This window comes from Trachemys scripta, chromosome 14 (assembly GCF_013100865.1).
Source record: "Trachemys scripta elegans isolate TJP31775 chromosome 14, CAS_Tse_1.0, whole genome shotgun sequence".
NCBI lineage: Eukaryota > Metazoa > Chordata > Testudines > Emydidae > Trachemys > Trachemys scripta.
This window is the reverse complement of record NC_048311.1, coordinates 37,972,803-37,989,980: the sequence shown is the minus strand read 5'-3', so window position 1 is coordinate 37,989,980 and position 17,178 is coordinate 37,972,803. Positions and strand designations below refer to the sequence as shown.

The following is a 17,178-nucleotide window of genomic DNA, read 5'->3' as shown; positions in this document are numbered from 1 at the left end:
TCTGCCGTTGCCGCACTGCCGCCCTCCCCAGTACCTGTCCTCATCCAGCTGTGAGGGAGAAGCACACGAGCTGGATGTTTCTGCTAAAATGATCAGTAGTGAGAAAATTGTAAATGGTGACAATTAAATTGTCATCGATCAGGCCTTAGTGTCAGCCTCCCAACCCCACTGTGCTGAGCGTGAGCAGCAAACAGCGCTGCCTGCAGACTCAGGCAGATCTCCCTGGGCTGGAGCACTGCTTACACCCAGGTCACTTGCTCAATGCTACCTTCATACCCATAAAAGATGGGCACATTTTAATATATGGAGGGTGAGATTTTCAACCCCTTTACGGTCAGTAAAAAGACCAGAGCAGCATAAAAGGGCTCCAGAAGGCCTGGATCCAGCTGGGGGGGGATTCCTCCAGTGCAGGCAGTGCAGAGAACAGCTGCAGGCTGCCCTCTGAGGACCCACTCACAAGCCCTATTGAAGGGGTGTGTGGGAGATCAGCCTGGGAACAAGAGGTGGGTGTCAGGAGAGGGGCCCAGGGCGCAGTGCTGCAGAGATCCTGGGCCGTGCTGCTGCCCTTCACCCAGGGAAAGGCTGCCATAACTAAAGGCACAAGTTAACCAGAAAAACTCACTCCCATTACGGAATAAGAGCGCTGACATGGGGCGTTATACCGGTGTAACAAGAGCAGTTTAAATTCCCACCTTACCTTACACTGGTGTAACCTTCCCATGCAGACAAGCCCTGAGTTACAGCGGAGGCTGCTTTGGCACCCAGAGCACCCAGGATCAGGGGGATGCAATGTGAGCTTAGCCCTCCTGTGCCCTTGGGCTCCGGGTTCTGAGCACAGAATCTCACCCTGAGAGATCACGGAGCACAATTATGTGGCAATTCTGTAACTAGAGGGTTGCTTATTTCATTGCTTACATAGGCCTAGGGCTGCATCCAGCTCGGCTCACCCCAGCCCCCCAGCCGTCAAATGGGTCCCTTCCCCCCCCCCCCCCACTGTAGCTATAACCCGACTGATTTTCAAGAAAAGCAGAAAACTGGAAAAACTAATTTCCACAAAAATCAGGCTTTTCCGATTTCCCCCCATATCAGTAGGGTTCTGAGCAGGGTGGGGAGGCGAGGGGCCTGGCTGGAATATGGGGGTGAGGAGTCCACCTGGCAGGGCCTGGCTGAAGAGGAGGCAAGAAGCCCAGCTGGGGAGGGGGTGACTGGAGTGGACTGAGGGGCCTGTTAAGCCTAACTCTGACCTCACCCTCACCTTAAACCTTTAGCCCACCTTAATTGATCACTCTCGTTATAGCTGGTATAGCAGCACCCATTTTTTCATGTTCTATGTGTATATATATCTTCCTACTGTATTTTCCACTCCATGCATCCGATGAAGTGGGTTTTAGCCCACCAAAGCTTATGCCCAAATAAATGTGTTAGTCTCTAAGGTGCCACAAGGACTCCTCGTTTTTGTTGTTGTTTTTTCCCCCTCACCCTGTATCTCGAGGGAATCAGGCTTTTACAAATTTCCAGTTTTCATGAAAATCAGGAGGGTTCTGCCCACTGATGCCTAGAACATGCCCTGAAACACTGGAGCTGATGGGACGTGGTTTTCAAAAGTTATCCCATTGCAGACAGACAGAAACGCCACCGAGTTCAGTGTGGGGCCTCCCTTCACTCAGCCAGAAGGGAAAGGAGATGGCCATTTACTCAGGGTTTTACCTGCACTAGGCCTTGTGTCCCCAGTATAACGCGGGCATGGGAATAGCTAGAGGCAGAGCCCCCCTGTGTGTTCTACTTTCTACCAGCAGAAAAATGACTCCAATGAGTTTGCAATAATTGAGTTAAATCTTCTGCCTTGTAACACATCTCTCCTGTTATTCACTTCCAGCGGCACATCAGGCAGAGAAAGGTGAGGTCCCTTTGTTCATTTCACTGGGGAGTGGAGGGGGAATCTCAGACTTTACAAGAAGTTTCATAGACCCTCTGGGCAACTCTCAGAGCCCTCGCTGTGAACAGAAAGTCAGTCTGGTTTGTGCAGTGCACAGACAAGCTCTGCCCCTCGTCCCTCACACTCAGCACACAGAGCGAACAGACCCAAACCCCACTCACTGAACTCACAGGGGGTTTGTTGCTCCCACACAGCCGGGGGTGTGAGCAGGTTTGGGGTCACTCTGCATGTAGCCAGCACTGTGCCCAGGCTGTGAGCTGGCTGTCGTAGTTCACATCCTCGTGTAACCCTGTCAGGCCGATGGCAGCCAGGGACATGGTGGCTGATGATGTCACCATGCTGCTTGTGACAGTGTCACTCTGCCTGTCTTCTCTCCTGTGCTGATTGGCTGACAGCTCCAACCCCCTCCCACCCAGTCCTGTCACCCCAACCTCACTCTACCCCCTGCTCCCCTCCCCCATCCCTTTCCATGTAGCTCGTCCCCTCCCCCCTGCACAGCACAGTGTGACTGTTAAATGGTGGCACTGATGTGCCACTTGCACCATCGCTCTGCTTGTGTGTTCTGCCCCTTCCCTGCCCTGTGCCTGTCTTGTCCGGTTAGACTGTGAGCCCTTCAGGGGAGGGATTGGCTACTCCTCTGTGCTTTAAGGTCTTTTTGACTCGCTTCTCTTCTGCAAGGTAATGTGATATTGACTCATTTCTCTTTATTTTATTTTTAGACAAACTCCAGGCTGAGCTCAGTAAGTTCCATTCCCCCCTGTATCACCCTGTATGACATTGTCTCCTGCTCAGCGTGTCGGTGTTCAGGGGCGTTCTCACCCCTCTGTCTGTGTTTGGTTGCAGGGTGGAGACGCGCCCAGCTCTATGCAGGTACTGCACATTTCACTTATGTTTTATCCATAGTGAGGCCCCACCTCTCCTGGGAGCTCTCTGCTCCTTTCACTGCACAGAGCATTTTCCTATGACATTCAATAGGCTAGAAACAGCAATATCACTGGGTGGATGGAAAGGGGCAGACAAAACCCAGGTTTATTGCAGAGCAGGGACCTGCCCCCTTTGGGAAAGGGCTGATTAGTGATGAAATGCTGCCCCCTGGTGTCACCTTTCCCAGGTGGTACCTGGGCTCTGCAGGATGGACATTCTTATCTGGCCATAATTGAACTGAACTGCTCAGCTCTCTCCTCCCAGCAGCAGGATCAGACCAGGCTTTAGCCACAATTTCCTTCTAGCGTAACAGGCCCAGACAGGAGCTGTTCAGTGTCTCCCTGGATTTGGGGGGAGGGAGGCCCTGTCCCCACTGCAAGGGCAGACAGGTTTTTGTAACCAGCTTGTGACACTCCCCTGACCCAGTGACAACAAGTTGTGCCGACACGGCAGCTTTTCTGCCTGACAGCCGATGCTGAGCTGTGTATGTACATGGGGATTGACTTTTGGTTTTGCCGGTGGGTGCCCCATCCTTGCTCCGCCCCTTCCCCAAGGCCCCGCCCTCACTCTACCCCACTCTGCCCCTTCCCCTTAGGTCCTCTCCCCTGAGCATCTCCTGCCCACTGCTCACTCCTTTCTGCCCCCTCCTGCCTTGAAGGCGAGGTGTGTGTGTTTGGGGGGAGCTCAGCCTCCCCCAAAATTGGCAATTTTCAGCATATTTATAAACTTCTTTCATATTCTATTATTGAATGTGTGTCCGTCATTGGCATCTTAACAATGTCATCATTATTCAAATAGTAATGAACTACATCATTACATTATCATGAATTACAGTGTATTAAACTCATTACACTCGGCTACAAGCTGTCTTTACTAACACCCCAGTGTAAAGTCATTACGTTTGCTCTGGGCTTCACACCGGCTTAGGGCCTGTTTGGGAGCTGAGGCCATGGATGGCTGTGGGAAGAAGGTGGATGGGAGGCACAAGCAGTGGGGAGTCTTTCCCCTCTCCCTGCCCCTTTCTCCTCTCCCTGCCCCTTCTCCTCCCTCTTGTTTTTTCTCTAAGTCCTTGCTCCCTCCCCTTCCTGATGTTTCCCCCTTCTTGCTTTTCGCTCATGTCCCATTTCCCATCTCTCTCTACTCTCCACCTCCTGGTGGCTCTGTCTAGTGCCCACTCCCACCCACACACTCAAAGTGGCAGAGGAGGTTCCCCCTCCTCGGGTAGGAAGGGTGGCTTAATGGTTAAGGCACAGGCCTTGGGCTCAGGTGTCCTGGGTTTGGTTCTCTGCTCTGCCACAGACTCCCTGCTTAGCCTTGGGAAAGTCACTTCACCCCTTGGTGCCCTAGATCCCACCTGCCAAATGAGGCAGGGTCAGCATTAGCCCCCTAGGCTAAATCCATTCATGGCTGTGTGGTGATGGGGAAATGGAGATACCAAAGTGAATAGATTTGGCTGAATTTCTCCACAGCAGGAGAATGAGAGCCAGCTCCGCGTAGGGGACGGGAGAGAGAGGGGCTCAGGGCAGCTCCGCACAGAGTGGGGTCAGGGCTTCAGCCCTGCAGCTTCTGCCACTAGAGTGGCCGGGGCTCCCGACCCGGGGAATTCAGCCCCACATCTTCTGCCAGGGTCCAGGGCTTCTCCTCTCCCCCCCCCCCACCCCCAGCATGGCTCCTGCTGGGGTCCGGGGCTTCTCCTCCCTCCTCCTTCCTCTCCCAGCAGCGCGGTTCCTGCTGGGGTCTGGGGTTTCTCCTCTCCCACCAGCGCAGCTCCTGCCAGGGTCTGGGGCTTCTCCTCTCCCTAATCCACCACTACACCGAGCCCTAGCCTAGCTGGGCTCCCTTGGGTCACCTGATGCCTGCTGTTGCCGGAGTCGAGCCTGGCTGGCAGGGAGCAACCATACACATGGACGCCATGGCCATCAGCCCAAGAGGTGTGGGGCAGCCCCAGGTGAGCAGGGGCTGATAGCCCCACAATCCTGCCCACGCCTAACCCTAAGGCTTTTTTTTTCTTTCTGAGACTCACTCAGCCCCTCCTGGAGCAGGGTGGTGAGAAACAGCTGATCTGAGCCTGCCTGCCAAATAGCTAATCGCAGCTGCGTGCAGGCTGCCCCTAGGAAACAGCTCATCTGCTGAGGCACCCGCAAAACACTTGATCCCTGGATGCCAACAGCATCCTAGTGAATGCTATTTTTTTCCCGGGGGTGCTCCAGCCCTGGTCGGTACCTATATGTGTGTGTGTTTGCTCCCAGCCTGCTGCCTGACAGTGTGTGTGCCCTGGTGCATGCTGGGAGTCTGGGCAGCTCCAGCGGCTGTGTGCACATGTTACAGCACCACTGGCCCGGGTGTCCTACCAAACAGAGCTGGGAGGGAGCGGGGAGCCCAAGACAGTTACACAAACACCGTTAGGGATCCTGTTAGGGTCATCACCTCTGCTCCACATACAGCACCTGTCCCACCACCCAGAGCACTGTGTCCCCATCTCACCCCCGGGAGAGGGCACCAGCCCCTGCAGGCTCCTGTTCATTTGGCTGCCCCAGACACCAACTTCACCAAGTAGGACATGGCACTAAATCTACCCCGCTCCCTCCCGGTGGTGACCCTCGGAGCCAGTACCTCCCTCACTCCCCACTCTGCCCCCCTGCCCTCCTTGCATCTGCCCCTCTGCTTGACCCCCCCCAAACCTCCTGGGGTCTGCCCCTTCCCACCATCTCCCTCTTGATGCCCACTCCTCCCCTCACTCTCCCCATTCCTCTCTGGTGCCTGCCTCACCCCTCACTGCCTTTGTCCCCGGTCACCTGCGCCTTCCCCCGGCCCCTCCTTTGCCCATCTCATGCTTCTTCCCTCGCTCCCCTCTAGCCTCCTGGGGCCAACCCCTCCTTTTTCACCCCCTCTGCCTCCCTGGTGCCTGCCCCTCCATTCACCCCTTGTGTCCACTGGTGCAACCCCCTTCACTCTGCCTCCCCTGTGCCCCAGTGCCTACCCCTTCTCCTGCCTACCTTTGCCCTCCTGGTGCCCACATCTCCCCTCTCTCCCCCTAGGCACCAGCTCCTCCCCCCACCCTCTACTCCCTGGTGCCTGCCCCTCCTCCTCCGTTCCTCTCCTCATCCTACTCTGTCTCCTGGCACCAGTCCCTCCCCTCTCCCGGCTCTGCCCTCCAGTGACTGCCCCTGCCCTAGCCACCTCCTCTCCCCCAGGTTCCTGCCTCACTCTCTCCCCCAGTGCCTGCCCATTCTCTTCTCTCCCCCATGCTCCTGATGCCTGCCCCACTCCTCGTCCTCCCACCCCTGGCACTTGTCCCTCCCCTCGACTCTGATCTGCCCCTCTGGAGTCCACCCCTCTCCTCATTTCCCCTGTCCCTTGGAGCCCCCCACATTCCCTTACACCCCCTTCCCCCTGCTATCCCCTTCCTTTGCTTCCCTGTGCCCCCTGGGGTCTGTCCTCTTCTTCTTGATGCCCACCCCTCCCCTCATCCCCTGGAACCTGCCCTTCCCTTCTCCATCCCTCTGCTCTCCACCTTCCTGTCAATCCCCTGAACTTTTCTCTCATGGGCAGACAGGGCCCTGACTCTCCTTAAAGGGCAATACTCCCCCCCCCCCCCCCGCCCAGTGATTAATGGGGACACAGATTAATTTACTGTTGATCCCAGTGACAAGCCCCTGCCCCTGGCCCTGACTCTGTGATTCTCTCCCCAGTGGATGTGACTCTGGATCCAGACACGGCAAATCCCAAACTCATCCTGTCTGAGGATCAGAAACGTGTGAGATGTGGAGACACATGCCAGGATTTGCCCAACAACCCTAAGAGATTTGATCCTTGTCCCTCTGTCCTGGGTGCTGAGGGGTTCGCGGGCGGGAGGTGTTACTGGGAGGTGGAGGTGGGAGACAAGACGAGATGGGATCTGGGGGTTTGTAGGGAATCTGTGAGTAGGAAGGGATGGGTCACAGCCACACCTGAGGATGGGTTCTGGGCTGTGTGGCTGAGGGATGGGGAATACAAGGCTCTCACCTACCCCTCGACCTCCCTCCCCGTGAGCGTCAGGCCCAGGCGGGTGGGGATTTTCCTGGACTATGAGGCGGGCGAGGTCTCGTTTTACAATGTGACTGACAGGTCCCATCTCTTCACTTTCACTGGCACGTTCTCCGGGACTCTCCACCCTTATTTCTATGCTGGTGTCAACACTTCAGGTACAAATGCGGCTCCCCTGATAATCTGCCCGGTCCCAGCTCAGACTGGAGGCAATCTCTGTCCCTGACAGCGACACCTGCAGCACAATCTGTCCTATCACAGCACCGCTGCTCTTCTCGCCCTCCCCTCCCCCAGTGGGGGAGGCCAGTTACTGCAGCAACTGGACTTTTTGTGCTGACCTTGCGCTGCCAGTTTCCCTTTTCAACTGGTGGTTCCAGTTGAAAACCGGACACCTGGGAACCTCTAACCCTCACCTCTCCCTGCCCCCTGCCCCAGGGGTAGCAGATGGGGGTGGACTTTTGTCAGAATTTTGTACCCCTGAGCAGAGTATCAGGGGGCACATCACATGGCATTGCTAGGACTACTTTTTGTTTTAAACGTGATGCGTTATGAACATTTTCAATGTAATAATTCAGTTTTGAAGATTTATTCACACTGTGCCATCCATGGCATGTGCCCTAAACTTACCTTGATTATTTGAAAATAAATACTCTACAATTATCTTTTGATGGATTCATTTGTGGTTTTTATCCAGTCTGCTGGTGTCTAGGTGGCATAGGCTGTTGAAACTATTTTTCCTAGACAATTTTCCCCTAAACTTTCTTTCAGAAATATCTGTGTTCCTTTCCCTATTTCTCACTGACTTATGTGTAATTACTGTGGTTTCTTATCCAATCTTATTGTGTTATTATATGGGAAAATATGTTGGCAAATACGTTAACATACCACATGGTTTTTACTCCCTGACAGGAGATAAAAATGTGTTGTCACTCCCAATTTACAGCATGAAGTATCATGAAGAGATTTCAGGCAATGTTCATTTTTAAATTTCTAACTATGAATGGGCTCCTCCATCAGTTCCTGCAACCCCGGGCTGGCAGAGCTCTTTGTGAATTAAGCAGCAGGCAGTCTGCCAGGGAACTTCCACCGTGTCTCTTTATGACTTTTTATGGTGCCTCACAACATAGCAGCAGTTACGAGGAGCCCCCTTCCTGCTCCCTGGTTCAGACTTTTATACTGCTGCTTTCTTCTCAGCGCTGAGCTAGTAACCTCATCCCTACAGGTGCCAGTGATCCCCTCTGCCCTTCCAAACCCAAACTGCTCAGTCCTTCCTACTCTAACTGCTCCCGGTGCCCTGGGTGTGCTCAGTGACCAGGGTGCTGGCTTCCAAAGGGCTCAGTTTGTAGTCGTTAAATGCCCCCTGTCACACGGCCATGGTTGTGTAATTGGCAATATAGTGAAAATAACACCAAATGTAAACTGTTACCTTATTATTCAATTCCGAACCTAGATCTGCCAGTATCTGCTCTGGACAGCCATGTTGATATATAATTTTACATGTGTTCTTCTCCCCCTCATGCGCTGTCATGGATCTAAGTGGAAATTCTTCTACCTCTTTTGAAAAATCATCTGTAGCTGTCAGTACAACCTGGTATTGCTTCTGTGGTACTGGATAGAGCCCGATTCAATCTGCTCCCAGGAATTTCCAGAGTTTGGCAACCTATGTGCAAGAACACAGGCTAGAGTTCTCATTTTAATCTTTCCTGTGACATTTTTATTATAATCCCATACATAGTAAGCAAAGTAAATGTTTTAATGTGGTTGTGATGTTCCCCTCTGGTGTTATCTGGACCAGTGATCTACTAGGTCACTCCAATCCTTGACTCTGGGAGCCAGCCTTACCCTGCTCTGCTGTGAGAACCCCCACTCCTGGGCGGTTCATGCACAGCCTCTGGCATGTAAACTGCTCCTTGGATTGTGCAACCAAATGACACTAGCCAATATCTCCAATCCCAGATGCAACCCTAGAAATCTCCGTCTTGCAGTGTCCAGTTATGCCCGCTAGATGCTGAAAGCTTATATGAGCTCGTCAATTTAACAAAGCAATTGATATGTACCAGGCTTGTTATCCCAAGGGGAGTCTCTGACATGCTTCAAACCAAATGCACTGCTTCAGGTAGAACAAACAAACAGATGTATTAACTACAAAGATAAATTTTAAGTGATTGTAAATCAAAGCATAACAAGTTGGATTTGGTCAAACGAAATAAAAGCAAAATGCATTCTAAGCTGATTTTAACACTTTCAGTGCCCTTACAAACTTAGATGCTTTTCACCACAGACTGGCTGGTTGCCCTTCAGCCAGGCTCTCCCCTTTGATCAGCGCTTCAGTCACGTGGTGGTGATGTCTGTAGATGGAGGTGGAAGAGAGAGAGGAAGAGCATGGTAAATGCCTCTCCCTTTTATCATGTTCTTTCTTCCCTCTTGGCTTTGTCCCCCATCCTTCAGGTGAGCATTACCTCATCGCAGTCCCAAACTGACCAAATGAAGGGAGGTGACTCAATCCAGAGTCCAACAAATCCTTTGTTATTGCCTAGGCCAGTGTCCTTTGTTCCTGTGAGGCTGGGCTGGGTTTGTCCCATACATGCCCTGATGAGGTGTGAATCCCCTCTGCTCTTGGAGAGTTTTTGCCTGGTCTTGCTTTAAGACATGAGGACACATTTTCAGCCTCATAATTATATATACATGAAATTACAACCTATAACATAACATTACCATAACAACAATTCTCAGTATACCATGAGCCTTACAAAGACACCCAACATGACAAACTTTTCATTAGATACCCCATAATCATATTATAAGGATTAACATGAGAGTGTAGGGTGTTCCCATGAGGTACAGAACATCACAGTGGTTTCTATAATAATTGATGTCTCCATATAATCAGAATCTAACTTTTGGTGTTTTTCAGAAGTAAATAAATACAGGCCAAACTTCTGCAACTGAAAACTTGCATAAATACACTGTCAAGTAGGTTATTAAATTGGGCCTCTGGTGCATATTTTTTAGTCTTTCATTTAATGGCCATGATTTTGTTTTATTTATACAGCTGTTTTCAGTATGCCACATTTTGGTGTGTTTACTAGCTTGAGTTGTTAGAAAGGATGAGAAAATAAATGTACTACAAGGGCAGTGTTAATTTTCTTGTTATTTGATTTCATATTAAATAAACATCTTAAGATGGACACCTTAATTTTCCTTTGTTTTAATATTCTTGATTTTTAATTTGTACTGGTGGCGCACAGCCTCACATTACCTCGATATTGGTGCTGCACATACCAAAATTTATTCTGCACATGGGTGGAAAATATTAGAGGGAACATTGCTTGGAACCCTCTTTTATATTGTAATTTTGACTTCACCTAACTGTCTATGCATGTGTATGAAGGTGCCCCCTGCCTTTTCCTTATCTGTATTTCCATACTCCATAAATATTGGGGGGCCTGTTTTTCCTATGTTATTTGTGGTTCCTCTTATTTTCATTAGCATCTATGCATAACATGTACACTGCAGTCAGGATATGTGTTATAAACAATGTTACAATAAGGTATCTCATGATCTTGAACAGTATATTGCGTTCCATTTTCTGCAACATCACCTGTTGTCACAAGACTACTGGAAAGATGTGCCCTTACTGGCATAGGGTCATTCTTTGGTCACTCACTTATGTCAGGCATTCTTAAGCCTATGGCCTCATATGGCTGAGCTGAAATATTACAGGCCTCAGCCTAGGCCTTGCATTTCTGCTGTGCTTTACTTATATTCCTAATGCATACTGATCACTCCTAAATACTTATGAACCTTATACTTCTATTATCCTACAACTGAAATCTATTTAGCATACATTAGTTCTTCTTCGAGTGATTGCTCAGGTGTATTCCACAGTAGGTGTGCATGCTTGCCACGTGCACTGGTGCTGGAATTTTTTCTCTTAGCAGTACCCATGGGGGGGGAGCACCGCAGCGACCCCTGGAGTGGCACCTCTATATCACGCTATAAGGGGAGCTGCGCACTCCCCCACCCTCAGTTCCTTCTTGCCGCTAGTGAAGGTAGTCGGAACTTCGTGCTCCAGCCTAGCTGTAGCTCTTCTAGTTAGCCTTAGTAGTACATGTCTTCTTCAATAGTTGAATAGCTTCTTTAGTTAGTTGCTGGGCTTGGGGCATCCCCGTGCCCCAGGCTTCAAGTCGTGCGACTCTTGTCGCAGTTCTATGCCAAGAAGCGACCCACACACTCAGTGTCTCCGCTGCTTGGGTGAGACCCACGTAAGTGAGTGCTGTAAGATCTGTAGATCGTTCAAGCCTCGGACTAAACGTGAGAGCGATATCTGGCTCTGGGCCCTGCTAATGGAATCTGTGCTGGCGCCGGTGAGCCGACCCGACTCGGCGCCGGGCACCGCATCCTCAGTGCGGAGTGAGGCTCCCTCCACCAGTCGGCACCGCTCAACCGCCAAGAAGCAGGGAAAGACTCAGCAGCACCGAGAGAAAGACAGGGGTGAGGCCGGACCCGAGTTGGGCAGCCTAAGATCCCCCTTGGAACCCAGACCGCCGACTCGCGCTGAGCGGAGTAGACGGGTCCCGTCAGCGAGTGCCTCTCCCGTGGTGAGAATGCCGTTGATGCTGGAGGCTGCACAAGCAGCATGTGACATCCTCTCCCTTCCAGTGCCGGGAGCGCCGCCTGAGACAGGCCCCGGTCCCGAGGGAAGCCGCCGTTGGGAGCACATAAGTCCTCTCTGGCATGACACAGTCCCCACTCAGAGGACCGTGCGCTGCCCGATTGGCAAGGTCCTCCCAGAGCTCGCGTCAGCCCTCCACTCCGCTCAGACTGGCCCGCACGGGAATCTCGAGGGTCCTCCACACCCCACCAGGGGCACAGGCACTGAAACAAGCAGCGTCAATGCTCCTCCTCACATCGTACCTACCGGAGCAGATCCCGACGCCATTGTAACAGAGCTCAGGTTCGAGTGCTCGCTCAACCAAACACCATGCTCGGAGCTCTCCTCGAGCGTCACCAGCACCGAAGCATCGTAGCTATGGCCGCCAGGATGACTACAGGAGCAGCACCTCGGACGGGTACCGCTCCTCATTGTTGAGGTCCAGATCTCGGGGTCGGCATCGACACGACCATAGATGCTCCCGCCGCTCTTACGGCACCGTGCGGTCAACGGCGACCTTGGCTTCAGCACCCAGCCGCCCGTCTCCGGACCACACTGCCCCTCAAGAGCAAACTGCACTGCTCGGCACCCAAGTTGGTCAGTGGCAGGGGACACTGTGGCAAGGGCAATGGTGTCACTGGGCACCGTGGCCGCAAATGCCCACCCAGGCAAGACCCCGCTCGGTAGACGGAGTGTCTCAGGCCCATTCAACATCCCCTCCTCAACAGAGGGAAAAGTTGACGGGTACCAAACTGGCGGCACTGCGCCTGGACTCTGACTTGGGGGTCGACCCACCAGTACCGCCCTACGCCTTGGGAGCCGGACCGGTCCACTCGCCAGTGCCGGAGGAGACCATAGCGGCACCACCGCCCATCCTACAGAAAGACTTTAAGGCTCATCAAGAGCTCCTCAAATGGGTGGCCTCAAATCTCCAGCTCCAGGCTAAGGAGACGGAGGAGTCATCGGACACTCTTTTTAATGTGCTGTCCTCCTCGACACCGGGCCGTCTGGCCCTACCTCTCCACCAAGGTGTAGCCAACATATCAACTTCCCTATGGCAAACCCCGGCTTCCTCCCCACTCTGAACTTTAGGGTACAGATGTGGGGACCTGCATGAGAACGCCTAAGCTTAATTACCAGCTTAGATCAGTATGCTGCCACCACCCAAATCATTCAAAACAGCTGTTTATGAGTCATTTGGGAAACTCTGTTTTCCCCCGAAAAATATCTCCCTCCCAAGTACTATAACCCTTCCCTGGGTAGCCTTGAGAGACTTCTCCACGAAGTTCCTGGTGAACACCGATCCAAACCCTTGGATCTTAAAACAAGGAGAAATTAACCATCCCCCTTCCTTTCCCCCACCAATTCCTGGTGAGTCCAGATCCAACCCCCTTGTATCTTAAAACAAGGAAAAATCAATCAGGTTCTTAAAAAGAAGGCTTTTAATTAAATAAAGAAAGGTGAAAGGAAAACCTCTGGGAGAGAGCATATAAGCTTCTATCACAGACCACAGATTCCAAGCACAGAGGATGTTCCCCTGGGCAAAACCTTATGACAGCGCCCATCTCCAAGAAAGCGGAGAGGAAGTACTTTGTGCCGGCTAAGGGTCACGAATATCTGTACTCCCACCCGGCACCCAACTCCTTGGTGGTGGAATCAGTGAACCAACGGGAACACCATGGTCAGCCCGCGCCCATCCCCAAGGACAAAGATGCCAGGAGACTGGATACCTTTGGCAGGAAGGTTTATTCCTCAGTGAGCTTTCAGCTCAGGGTAGCCAACCACCAAGCCCCATTGAGTCGGTATGACTTCAACTTATGGGGGTCCCTGCCAAAGTTTGAACCTCTTCTCCAGGAGCGGGACAGGAAGGAGTTCAGAGCTCTGGTTGAGGAAGGAGCAGCAGCAGCGAAAGCAGCCCTCCAGGAGGCACCGGACGCGGCCGATACAGCAGCCCATTCGATGGCCTCGGTCATATCCATGCACAGGGCATCATGGCTTTTATTGTCCGGATTGTCCGCAGAGTCGCAGTCCCTCATTCAGGACCTCCCCTTCGACGGGAAGGTGTTGTTTGCGGACCAAACGGATGTCCGCTTGCATGGGATGAAAGACTCCCACACCATCCTGCAAACCCTGGGCCTATATGTCCCGCCAGCGAAGGACAAACCTAGGCCGCAGTCCTTGGCTCCTCCTGCTAGGGGCAGAGATGAACCTCAGCCTAAGTGACTGAGGGAGCAGAGACGCAGGTCCCAGCGTCAGTACCGCTCGGCCACGCGACCAGGCCCCTCGAAGTGCAAGAAGCAGGGGAAGAGGCGATTTTGACTCTTTGCGGGGGCCACCGGGCCTGTTGCCAGGAAAGCCCCCCAGTTAATAGTTTGTGTTCTGCAACCGTTTGTCTGCCTTCCGAGTGGAATGGTCCCGTATAACGTTGGACCAGTGTGTCCTCAGCATTATTTCCAGGGACTACATGTTGCAGTTCGCTTCACCCCCCCTCCACCAACTCCCACCCCGGGAGGGCCCTGGGGACCCAGAGCATGCCCCCCTTCTAGACGAGTAGGTGACGCACCTCCTCAGCCTGGGTGCGGTGGAGAGGGTACCGGTAGAATTCCAAGGCAAAGGTTTTTACTTCCAGTATTTCCTTTCTCGAAGGCAAAGGGCGGGCCCAGGCCCATCCTGGACCTGCGGAATCTCAACAGGTTTATGGTCTGTTACAAGTTCCGTATGGTATCCCTGACCTCCATCATTCCATCCCTAGACCTGGGGGATTGGTTCGCGGCCCTGGACCTCCAGGACGCGTATTTCCACATCCATATTTTCAAGGGTCACAGGTGCTTCCTCTGCTTCCTGGTAGAATGGGACTATTACCAGTTCACAGTCCTTCCCTTTGGCCTTTCCACAGCCCCCAGGGTTTTTACCAAATGCATTACAGTGGTGGCAGCCCACCTCCGGAGGAACGGGCTGCAAATTTTCCCTTACCTGGACGATTGGCTTCTCAAGGGCAACTCTCGGTCACAGGTACAGGCTCTGGGCCTAGTGGTGAACGAGGCCAAGTCCACATTAGTACTGGTTCAGCGCATACACTTTATAGGGGTTCTGCTGGACTCCTTAGAGGCCACAGCCTTTCTTCCCCGGGACAGATTCGAGACACTCAAAGGTCTCATAGCCTCAGTCACGACTTTCCCCATGACGACGGCAAGGGTGTGCCTTCAAATCCTAGGTCACATGGCAGCATGCACATCCGTGGTGTGATATACCAGGCTCCGAATGAGGCCCCTTCAACTCTGATTGGCCTCCCAGTATTCCCAGGCCAGGGACGGCCTGGACAAGGTTGTCTCGATACCACCCAGCATAGTGGCCGCTCTACAATGGTGGTCCCTCCCAAGCAACATGATGCATGGGATCCCCTTCTGAGAACTCCCTCCCTCACTAGACCTGGTGTCGGATGCCTCGGACCTGTGCTGGGGAGCCCATATAGGGAACATCCAAACCCAAGGCAGATGGTCGACCTCGGAATTGTCCCTGCACATAAACGTCAGGGAGCTCAGGGCAGTGCGCCTGGCGTGCGTAGCTTTCAGTCTGCACTTTCATGGGAAGGTGGTCAGAGTCCTCACGGACAATACGGCTGCAGTATATTACATCAACAGACAGGGGGTCACGTGTTCCTTGGCCCTGTGCCAGGCAGCCCTGGACCTATGAGAGTTCTGCATAGCCCACGATATCTCCCTGAGAGCCTTCCACCTACCCAAGAGTGGGGAGCTCCCCGGGTTGACCTCTTTGCTACTGCCCAAAACCAACGCTGTCCCCAGTTCTGCTCCAGGGCAGGAGCAGAATGGGGGTGATCTCAGATGCATTCCTCCTCCGGTGGTCAGGCCAACTGTTCTATGCCTTTCCACCGTTCCCCCTGATAGGCAAGGTCCTGCAAAAAGTAAAGGCAGACAGGTCAAGGGTAATTCTCATAGCCCCGGACTGGGCCCACCAACATTGGTACGGGACCCTCCTGCAACTTCTAGCAGCCCCCCTGTGGAGGCTGTCACTTCATCCGGATCTCCTTTCCCAGGAGAGGGGATGCCTTCTCCACCCCACCTTGGCCGCGCTTCACCTGACAGCGTGGTTGCTCCATGGTTAGACGAGGAGGAGGGGAGGTGTTCAGAGGATGTCAGATGAATTCTGCTAGAGAGCAGAAAGCCATCCACACAACGGACGTACCTGGCCAGGTGGTCTAGGTTCTCTAGGTGGGTGGGGGAGTGAGGTACCTCCATGTCGTCCGCATCACTCCAGCTCATCCTCGATTACCTCCTGTCCCTTAGGACCCAAGGGTTAGCTCCTGCCTCCATCAGGGTGCATTTAGTGGCCATCTCGGCCTTCCACCCTCCGGTGCAAGGTCACTCGGTGTTTTCTCATCATATGACCTCCCGTTTGTTGAAGAGCCTAGATCAGGCATTCCCGTATGCCAGGCCTCCAGTTCTGCTATGGGATCTGAACCTAGTGCTATGCCATCTCATGGGCCCCCCCCTTTGAACCCTTGGCCACGTGTTCCTGGTCCCACCGGTCATGGAAAGTGGCATTTTTGGTGGCTATCACCTCAGCCCGTCATGTCTCGGAGCTTAGGGTCCTGACCTCGGAACTCCCGTATACGGTCTTCCACAAGGATAAGGTCCAGCTTCGCCCACACCCTGTGTTTCTGCTGAAGGTGGTCTCTGCCTTCCATATGGATCAGGACATTTTCCTACCGATACTCTGTCCCAAGCCCCATTCCTCCAATGAGGAACAGTGCCTACACATGCTAGATGTGCGTAGGGCACTGGCCTTTTACTTAGACTGGACCAGGCTGTTCCGAAAATCCCCGCAGCTCTTTGTTGCATTGGCCAAATACATGAAGGGGCAACCAGTTTCTACCCAGCGAATTTCCTGTTGGATCACCTCGTGCATACGCACGTGTTACGACCTGGCAGGGATTCCCCCACCGCTTATCGTGAAGGCTCATTCTACGAGAGCTCAAGCCTCGTCGGCTGCCTATGTAGCTCACATTCCTATCCAGGACATATGTAGAGCTGCTACATGGTCCTCTGTCCACAAATTTTCCTCGCACTACGGGATCGTCTCCCAAACACGGGATGACGCCGGGTTTTGTAGGGCGGTACTCCATCCTGGTAACCCTTAAACTCCTACCCACCTCCGTTAGATATAGCTTGGAGTCACCTACATGTGGAACACACATGATCAATCACTTGAAGAAGAAAGGACAGTTACCTGTTCCGTAACTGGCGTTCTTCGAGTTGTGTTGCTCAGGTGTATTCCACATCCCACCCTCCTTCCCCTCTGTTGGAGTTGTCTGGCAAGAAGGAACTGAGGGTGGGGGGAGTGTGCAGCTCCCCTTATAGCACGATATAGAGGCGCCACTCCAGGGGTCGCAGCGGTGCTCCCCCTCTACGGGTACTGCTAAAGGAAAAACTTCCAGCACCGGTGCACATGGCGAGCACGCACACCTACTGTGGAATACACCTGAGGAACACATCTCGAAGAACACCAGTTATGGAACAGGTAACTGTCCTTTATATGTAACATAGCATGTGAGTTAATCATAACATCACACAGCACAACACTAGATGGATAATTAGATGAACTAATTGGCTATGAAAGC

General features: G+C 52.8%; 1 protein-coding gene across 2 annotated transcripts in view; it reads left to right on the top strand.

Moving 5' to 3' along the window:
- LOC117886930 (butyrophilin subfamily 1 member A1-like) overlaps positions 1 to 9,010 on the top strand; it is a 32,253-nt gene extending 23,243 nt beyond the window's left edge. The window contains exons 9-12 of one of the 2 annotated variants that reach the window (XM_034789088.1): positions 1,877 to 1,897; positions 2,656 to 2,676; positions 2,780 to 2,806; positions 6,553 to 9,010. In XM_034789088.1, coding sequence (XP_034644979.1) covers positions 1,877 to 1,897; positions 2,656 to 2,676; positions 2,780 to 2,806; positions 6,553 to 7,112 — 629 coding nt within the window. In that variant the 3' untranslated portion in view covers positions 7,113 to 9,010. The remainder of the gene's footprint in view (positions 1 to 1,876; positions 1,898 to 2,655; positions 2,677 to 2,779; positions 2,807 to 6,552) is intronic. The other variant, XM_034789089.1, reaches the window with a different exon arrangement.
- The last annotated feature ends 8,168 nt before the right edge of the window (positions 9,011 to 17,178 follow it).